Source organism: Lethenteron reissneri, chromosome 57 (genome assembly GCF_015708825.2).
Source record: "Lethenteron reissneri isolate LAM-NWPU_2019-01 chromosome 57, ASM1570882v1, whole genome shotgun sequence".
NCBI classification, from domain to species: Eukaryota; Metazoa; Chordata; class Hyperoartia; order Petromyzontiformes; family Petromyzontidae; genus Lethenteron; species Lethenteron reissneri.
Window position 1 is genome coordinate 597,042 of NC_083835.1, and position 9,435 is coordinate 606,476.

Below are 9,435 nucleotides of genomic sequence, written 5' to 3' on the forward strand. Positions count from 1 at the left end.
TCAACTAATCCCCGCGACCTATACGGTGTGGGGAGGCCCTCATCCAGCGGTGGATCGGCAAAAGGACTGCATGTCAGTGTTCATTTCTGGTATAAAAATAAAGTGACGGACGTATTCGGAAACTGCTTTAAAAATAATTGCAAAGATGTTCATGACTGCCCACCAAAATACCAAAGCGTGCCGAGATGATACTTGAATGGCCACACAGACTGAAAATAATTTAACGTAATCACTGTAACAAAAATAAAACTTCCGTCATGTGCCTAATTGAAATTCGATTTAAATAAAATGAAGCGCTGAGTTTGTGTGCTGGCCGCTAATCAGATTAATCAGGGAGGGTTAAAACTGTGAAGAGTCGACTTTTCGCATGGCCCTGCTTGCGTTTGGGATTAAAGCGGCAGCTGTGGTTGCCAGAGTACCTTTCTCCCGATGGCCCTAGCCCTAAACACAACAATTGGCAATAACGCTGAGTGGCAGCAGTGTTCCTCGAGAAGAGCGTGTTTATTCAGTGCTCACTCCGCGCCACGACACGGTTCGGAAATCAAGCAATCGCGATCATTGACGATAGCATGGATCGGAAATTGAAAAACGGGTTAATGGGTAACAAATGAACCGAACGTCAGAAGAACCCCTGTCGGAATGTCCTCCTACGATGGTCAGGGGATATCGCCTCGAGAAGGTGAATCTGGAGGAGCCTCCTGCACAGAGGGCCCCCGAGCGTTGAACAAGCAGCCGCCGCTCAGCACGAGACCCACTCCAGCCACAGATTCATTTTCTGGAGACTTATTCTCAACCTAACCAGGTCCAACTAATTTTACCGAAAAGTACCACAAACTACTGCAAAGCACTAGAAAGCCTCCCCCCCCAACTGAGAGCCCCCCACCTGCGCCCCCCCCCCTCGCTCACTCCTCCCGATCCCAAGTGCGACCTACGCGGCCCCCCATACCCTCCCCCCGATTGCTAGCCCCCTCTCGCGGGCAGGGCTGCCCGGTGGACGTCCTGCGGCATCTTCTTTCACTCTGTGACACGAGCGTCAGTTTCTGAAAAACAAATCACGCGCTCGTTACGTTGTCGAGTGATCACGTTAGCCGCTGCGATCGCGGAATCATGTGGAGATCATTCAACAATCCACATGCAGCCCTTTAAGGGCACCCCCAGTGGCAGCCGTCCCTGTGGGGACAACATTGCTCAGAATCGCCTGGCCTGCAAACCGGCATTTGTCTGGAAGTATGGGGTGATGATTACTTCTATGTGTCATCACAATTGATGAACCCATTCCAAATTCAACGTCATGTTAATGGTGTTTGGCCAGGCGAAAGTCAACTGAGATGAATTGTATATTTCGCTATTGAGATTTGGATAGCATTTGTCACTGAGCACATTACATTTGCTATGAAGCCAGTTAGTTTGTGGTTAGTAAAAATTGTTACAGTCCTTACCATGGGAATGTGGTATTTCCTCCACTGGCTGCTTGTTGCCAATAACGAGGACCTCTGTGAACATCAAAAACGAAAAGTGGCAAAACACTGAAAGCCTCACCCACTGCCCTGGGGACAGACGAGCGTAGACCCTAACGAGCTAATCTCTCACTAATTCTAGCCCTACCCCTACATCTTATTAAATAAATAAGCCATATTTTCTAACACTATTCGCAGTTACCTTCAAAATGATCCCGGAGTTAATGTTTAGCATGATTGTGAAGTGTTATCCGTGAGGTTACATCGTTATCGCAACTGCATTTTCTGGGAAATCATTACGGCGTGCAACCGACAGCTTGGGAATCGATGCTCAATCACAGGGTGAAGGTGCAGCCCTGCAACTGGTTTCTCACGCCACTGCTGGCGTATGAAGGGCCTCCACTCGAGGGAGCTTCAAACTGCGGCGTGGGGAAATGGAATCGAACGAGCGACCTCTGGGTTGCAAGTCCGCGGTGCTGACCGTCACACTGCGGCAGCCTCCTTGGGAATTAATAACTTTACACAACGTGTAAGCGTCAGGGCCGTTCTTAGTGGGGGGGGGGGGGGGTGCGGGGCCCGGGGCAAAGCCCACCGCGTGGGCCCCCCGACGGAAGTATTACATCTGGCAGCGTGACGTCGAAGCGTCTCCCCCCCCACCCCAAAGCGTGGGGCCCGGGGCAGTCGCCCCGATTCGCCATTCCCGTCGGAACACGGCTCTGCGTGATGATCACAGTGAGCGTGGCGGCCCGCAAGTGGTGGGTGCAGCTGCTGTGGTTGTCCCACCTGCCACGTCGCTCTGGACGACCGGGCGCTCTCTCATAGCCCGCAGGGTGTGGATCCTGAAGGTTTGCCTATCGGCGACAATGTGGCCAGCATTACAACACACCACTCGTGATGCCATATTATTGTAGTTGTTATGACCACTAATGCTACTGTTGTCTACCCATGAAAGTCTTACCGAGTCCCGTGAACTTGTTTCAGGAGGGTCCTGCTAATTTTTGCACCAGTCCAAGTTGGCGCCAACAATTGCAATTGGCCAAGATCTGTGGTCCTACGTTGGGCAGTTTGGCGAACTACACGAATGAGATGAAGATTCAGCCGTGAGACGGGGGGTCATTCTAAATCCCCCATGCAGATGGAATACGGATGGAAATTAACCCAGCCACTTGCTGTACTGCCACCATTACCCCGACAAGCCAGGAGATGCAATGTAATAAGCGTCTAAATGCAACGTCATCTCCAGACGCTTCACAGATCTGGGTGGTGACCTCGACGGCCCACGGGCAGGTGAGGGAGCTTCACACATTCCTGTGTACCACCAACCCTCACTGCCTCCACGGCGCTGCATTGCTAGGCGTGAGCAGAGAGTTCGTGATGGCCTTGCCGTCAGACCGAGCGCGTGAACTCCTCGGGCGGACCCAGGGGTGACACGGAAGCGCTTACCACTTTTTGAGGGTCCTTTTCCCTGAACAAGAACAACACAAGGACACCACCACACAGCACAGGCAGACACAGACGCGGAGTCTTACATTAGGGGCACGCCCACCTCGAGGGGGCATTGCCGAGAGGAGCGGGCCCAGCTCCCCACCGCGTGGATCGTCACAGCGACACAACCGAGGGAAAGTCTCGACCCAGTGAGGATCTCTCCCCATCTCTGGTGGGTCTGTTCGAGGATATTAACTTCAAACTCTCATAATAAACACAACATATCCCCATGAATTGTAAACTGATGAAGGATAAGCATCCCATAAACCAGGGAGGCGGCCGCTGTGTAATGGTCAGCAGCACGCTACCGGACTTGCCATACAGAAGTCGCTGGTCCGACTGCATCTCCCGGCGTGTAAGTTGAGACAAGGGTGCAAGTTTATTAACCCCCCACCCCACCTCCTGCCGCCTCTCGCCACCCAGCGGTGTAAGTTCGCTCAGCGCGGTTCGTCCATAATGGGCGAGTCGCGTGTGGTGGTGGGGGAACGTGTGGGTGCTCCCACCTCGTTTAAGTCGTCTGGCCAGCGTGCAAGTCCAGGCCACATACTCTCTAGAGGAGATCTGCAGAGCTCGTTCGAGTGGAGGCCCTCCCATCAGCCACGGTGTGAGCGAGCACCATTTACAAAACAAAAGCGCACCCCTCCTGCGCAGTTCAAGAAGAGTTCACAATCCGGCCTCGGACCCCCACGGCACGGCGCTCTGGCCCATTGAATGCACCGCTGGCAGGAGGCAGAGTTTGGCACTTACGTCGGTTGTAATTGAGCGCCGTGTCGCAGAGGCAGCTCAGTAGGGGCACCGTGGCGACCATCCCGATGCCGATCCCCACCGGCACCAACCAGAGCACGTGGGGGCACGAACGCGGGCAATTGCACGGCGCTGGCCCGGTTCCATTCGATGTGGCGTTGGTGAAAAAAAAAAAACAATCAAACTTTACTTTTATCGCAATATTCGTGCAAAAAAAGGAATACATAGTGCTTTCCAGGTATGTACAGTAAAAATGAAATTCTAGGCAAAATAAAATCAATTTGTGACACATTTCTGGGAAAGGCATAATCAAACTAACACAATTAAAGAATCCTAATTCAAAGCAAGTTTCAAAAGCAAGTCAGGTTTTAGATTTATTTTAAAAGTGCCCAACGATTCTGAAGCGCTCAGATCCCCTGGCAGGCCGCTTCGCCCGAGGCTTTGGTCCTGGCCGTCGTTGAGGTTCACGATGCGAGCGCCAACGGAACGGACAGAAATCGCATGACATTGCTTGCTGATGCTGCGTCGACGCTATGTCTTATGGAAGAAGGGCAAATGCTTGAATCGTCGCATGTTGTATATATATACATTTGGTTTAAGGGCCACGGTGTTATTGGCGAACGCGTTGAGGCTGTTTCGTTAACCGTGCGTGTGCACCGCTGGCAACGGAAGCAGCAGCAGCAGCAGCAGCACCCAATCACTTTTCGACTCCACGAGCGGCTTCTAACCCACGGACGTCGGCGCCGGGAATCTCCGGGGGTCGAGGATTTGCCCGCAGGAGTGCGCGGCGACAGATCCAGAGGACGAACACTGAGCGCACAGCCCAACTCGGACCCCCCCCCCGCTCTCCCACGCCCCCCACCCCGCTCCCCCCCGCTCCCTCACTCCCCCGCGCTCCCCCGTCCCCCCCGATCCCCCCCCCCGCTCACGGCTCGAGTCGCACGCTCCGACGGGCGGATCGCGGGCGTCGACTTTGGTTTTAAATCCACCGGAGGGAAGGTCGCTCCCTGGTCACACGCGGGTGGACGCTCCCCGCGGATCGCCCCCTCGCTGACGGAGTGACGTGCTGGCTGCGCTTTGCTATATTTTGTTTGTTTTAGGAATCGGCGTGCTGAGGTTGAACATCCACGTCACGGCTCAGTGAATAACGAGACGTGTCCAGGTGCCAAGTCCCCTTGTATCGCGTGTCTGTGCGAGAGGGCAACCCCATTACACGCGCGCGGTTTGTGAGCTGCTTTGCTCATTCGATGTCACAGCTTATACATTTGGAGTGTTTCACAATCTCCGCGTGGCTTAATCACCACAGGTTTACTCATTTGTGCTGTTGCATTGCTGTGTATGTGTTCGCGGTTGTTCTGTGTAGAGCGCTGAGGGATATTGTTTTCAGGTTGTGCCGCTTCTTGTTAGCCACGATGCTCGGCGTTTCGCTCCACGTGTTGTGGGAGCTGAGAACCTTCAGCAGGTGGAGTGTGTGAAACGTCGGACATCGTGCCGAACAACAACAACGCTATTTCCAACCCAGACAGACATCCGAGGGCTTAGCCATTCTCTCCCTGAAATGTAAACTCCCAGCGCTTCTCAAGTTCCCACGACTCCCGTCGACCGAATCGCTCGACACTGCATCACGACCCTTGCCGAAAGTGCTCGGTGACCGCGTGATATACTATCCACAAGCATCGAATTGTCTGTTCGGCAAGGTTATCATGATCGCATTGTGATCATCCCAAATACACAACAATAATGTATGGCAAGGATCGATGATGACCACGGTGGTTGGTGCTGCTGGTGACGATGGTGACGACGATTACCCGCGTCCACCCTCAGCTCCGTTTCGAAGGTCACGTGGCTGGAGTGGGCAGAGGAGAGGGTGCAGACGTAGACGCCGGTGTCCTCCTCCCTCGCCCCCACGATGCGCAGCGAGAAGTCTCTGCTGGCCTGCCCGGGCACGTCCATCCTCCGGGCGAACGCCGCATGGCAGCGCTCGGCACTCGGTGTCACCGCGGCTTGGCCGAAAGTGGCGATGGACACGAATTCGTCGTTCTGCAAGTCTGGATACCATCTCCAGGTGCCGTTCCGCTCGGAGGGATTGCCCGACGGGCACGGCAGATGAACGGTTTTGCCGGCGGTCGTCACGATGTTGGAACCGAGAGCTACCAAAATAAAAAAAAGCAAAACAAATATCCAAAATAACCAGAATATAACAATCTAGATAATAATAATGTCAACTCGTCACGATGCGCTGCCGCCGCACTGTTTTCACTCGCTCTCGTAGAGAGAGAGGGAACGACTCAGAGACAGAACGACTCAGAGGCAGAACGATTCAGAGACAGAACGATTCAGAGACAGAACGACTCAGAGACAGAACGACTCAGAGACAGAACGACTCAGAGAAAGAACGATTCAGAGACAGAACGATTCAGAGACAGAACGATTCAGAGACAGAACGACTCAGAGACAGAACGACTCAGAGACAGAACGACTCAGAGGCGCGAGAAGGAACTACAGACGAGCGGGAAGGCAGCAGCAGCAGCAGCCACGCGGTGGCGTGGAGCCGGCGCTACCACTAATTGCCCAAGTTCTGCATTCCTCTTTATATAATGTTGTTATCGACCAATTAACGAGTGTTTACTGGCGGGAAAAAAATCAGAGCACCTGGAGAAAGCCCACGTGTGCGGAGGGGGGGACACTCTATATCATACCGATGAAACAGGTGGAGTCCACATTTTCTGTACTGCCTTCTGGCAAGCCAGGGCACGGCACCTCGTTGACGCCCATGGTAAGCGCCGTGAAGGCATCGACAACAAAAATATCACAGCTCTTGGAGAAGCTCCCAGCACATAAAGCGAACGTCGGAGATGGTAGGAACACGACGCATCATAGCCGGAGGCCACATCGGCGAGTCGGCCAAGCCCACGTTTGCTCAGCTTGGGATTCACTCAAGCTAAACCAAAACGAAACTATTTTTTATTTTACCAGGTAAGGCCCACCGAGCTGCATAGCTCTTTTTAGAAGCGACCTGGCCACAAATGATATTTCAACGAAGTGGTTAATCAAGTGGACACTTATAGCGGTCAGATACTCTCAAACGGATGAGTCTCAATGTGGAAGGAAAACCCGAAGGACCCGGAGAAAAATCCATACGACCACGGGGAGAACATGCACACTCCAAATACAAAATCGACGTCAGGGTCGGGATGGAACTCACGACCTCCTGTATTCGAGGCGAGGTAATTAACATCTGGCCACCGTGGCGCCCCACGTACCTGGCGGGGGACCGATGGAAAGAAGAAGAAATACTACGAGAAGCTGAAAACCCACAGCCCCCATTGTGTGTGCGTGTCGCACAAACGGGCCGAGCGTGGAGCGACCGCCGCGTAGCTGTTGAAGCCCCCTGGCGAGTGAGGTCCCTCCGAGTTGGAATCGCCTCTTGGGGTTCACGACGATTTCGCCGCGTAGGAGAAAGGCAACGTCGTGGTTTGTTTACAGAGAAGTGGTCGCCGTTAGATCCCCCGAAATAAACTGCAGCTGCATCCTGCACAAACATAATCTACAATTTTTTAGGAATTAACATATTTAGTTTTTGATTTAAAAAAAGATGAAATATTTTCCCCGATTGTTGCTGTCGGCGTCATGGACGAAGAATCCATTTGGGAGCTCTGTTGGATTCTAGATTTGAAGCTTTCGTAACTGCAAGGATTCATCCTCTTAGTTCTTTCGGTAAAGCCACGTAGGTAAAAAATTGAATTAAAATTAATATAAATAAAATAAAAATCACGACGTTTCGGAGGCAACACAAGTCTCCGTCATCAGGTGGGACCGTCACAGCCAGATTTTCTGCATCAAGGGAGCTCTGTTGGAGCCGCGCAACCCCCTCGTGTTGGCAGAGCGGCGCCCCGAGGTCCCTGCACGCGATGCGCATTCACTGCTGCGCTGCGCCCCGCCGCTCTGCCCATGACAGTGACGTTCGCTTGACGACGACGAGCTCCGATATTTAAATTCTCGGAGCTGGCATAGCCCAATTAATTGTAAGACGGAATTTAATGCGATTGTTTGTGCGCAGTCGTTAGTGACTGGCTTGAGCCCATCATTATCTTCGTTTTAAGTAAAAAAAAATTAGTTTTTTGTTTTATAGTTTAGTTATGTATGCTCACTAAGATGGAGAACTCGCTGTAATCACAGCATTTGAACCCAGCACCTAAAACGGTGCTGCTCAGCGCTTTGATCCTTGAGCCCGGCATGGGAACTCTTCACGTTCTGAACTAACTTCACGAACGTAATCTCTGAACGTTCTGTCAGAGATGTTGGGATAATGGGTGGCGTTCCATGTGTTTTTTTTTTATTAAAAGCAAGAGATACGGAAAGATCTCCGACTTGCTAACGACACAGTCAGCTGCAACGCAATTCAACTGCAGGAAATGTTAGACGCACTGAATAAACAGATGTGTGTGTAACATTTGGTTCAGGATAATCAAGAGCAAATCCTACTTAAAAAAAAAAATCGAGTTTCAAGTTGATTTCGTTGAACCAGGCGATAATTCAAAAGCACTGCAGGGTGGGTCTCATTGGGGCACATGTCGGAGGCCAGGAGGGGGCGCTGGTTGCCGCTGCGTGCGGGAGCGAGATCCCAGGTGGAGCGAAGTGCGGTGAAACTTTCGAATGTGGACGATGGGAGCCGGGCGCGCGGCACGCATTGGCCCACTCTTGCGCCTCACGTCAGGGGATCTTTAACCACCACTGTGGATGAAGCAGGCGGCGCCCGTAGTATTATTAGCACTGGGGTTATTACACCGCGGTATTAATCAGGGCGGCCGCTCGAATCGAACCGCGAACCTCTGCCACTGCTGGGCCACCGCATCACTGCCCCCCAAATCAAGGCCATATCCAGAACAAATTCACTGAAGAAATTGAGACGTGTGTCAAGAGGGACACAACACACACGTACAAACACCCAGCAGAATGTCAGTTTTCCATTCAGCTAAACTCACGTTTAATGGTTAATGCGTCACGCGTCGAGGCAGAATGTGATCGCCTGCCGTGAGTAACGTCAGAGCGGACATTGCTTGGTTTGGGACCTGAACACAGAAGAAGTGTTCAGGTCCCAAATCAAGCAGTGTCCTACCAAGGCGATGGACTTTCTGTACGCCGATGTCAGACCAAAAAAAACGGTCCAATTAGCATGGTTGGCGACATACGGTGCGAAAGAAGTTCTACATACAGACATACATACGGGCGTGAAGATCCAATGTCTGCCCAAAGAGGGAAGTAGGCGCGTGTGGTGAATGCACGTTGGGGGTCATCTCGCCATGTGCACGGCGCTGATAAAGCGGAGGCTTCATTTGGAAAGGGCACGGGCATCTGAAGAGGACGTCCTCCCCACAGCACGTGGCACACTCCTGGCTCTGTGCAACCCCTTCCCGACTGGCACGTGGAGTTCGGCACGGTGTGCGTTGTTTTCCATTGGCGAAACGCGGAACTGAGCCAGAACCAAACCGTGATACGCTCGCCGCGTGAATTGGCATGACAGTCGCCCTTCCAAGCGCTTCCCAAGCTCAAGCCTGCTTAGCTTTCGAGATGTCATCAACTCGGCCACGTTTGGGGAATTTCTTCTTCTTCGTTAGTGGAGAGCGGCGGCTCCGGTTTTACTTTGAAGTGGTTGCTGAGACAGATAATTGCGGAAGGGCGAGTGGAGTGCATCGCTGTGATGATGCTGCCTCCTTCATCTAGATGTCTGTCTGAGTTTAAGGGCCTC

At 52.6% G+C, this 9,435-nt stretch overlaps 1 protein-coding gene across 2 annotated transcripts; it reads right to left on the reverse strand.

The window, feature by feature from the left end:
* Positions 1–927: 927 nt before the first annotated feature.
* On the reverse strand, positions 928–7,063 carry LOC133357245 (uncharacterized). 2 transcript variants are annotated; one of them, XM_061575080.1, is made up of 7 exons: positions 6,950–7,063; positions 5,495–5,836; positions 3,690–3,818; positions 2,901–2,922; positions 2,241–2,308; positions 1,440–1,493; positions 928–1,040 (listed from the first exon to the last, which is right to left on the reverse strand). In XM_061575080.1, exons 1-7 carry the CDS (start codon positions 7,011–7,013, stop codon positions 1,015–1,017), a joined length of 705 nt encoding a protein of 234 aa, XP_061431064.1. In that variant the 5' UTR covers positions 7,014–7,063; the 3' UTR covers positions 928–1,014. The 2 variants fall into 2 exon arrangements, with proteins under 2 accessions (XP_061431064.1, XP_061431065.1); XM_061575081.1 differs by lacking the exons at positions 928–1,040; positions 1,440–1,493 and having other exon boundaries at positions 2,242–2,308; positions 2,901–2,915.
* Positions 7,064–9,435: the final 2,372 nt, after the last annotated feature.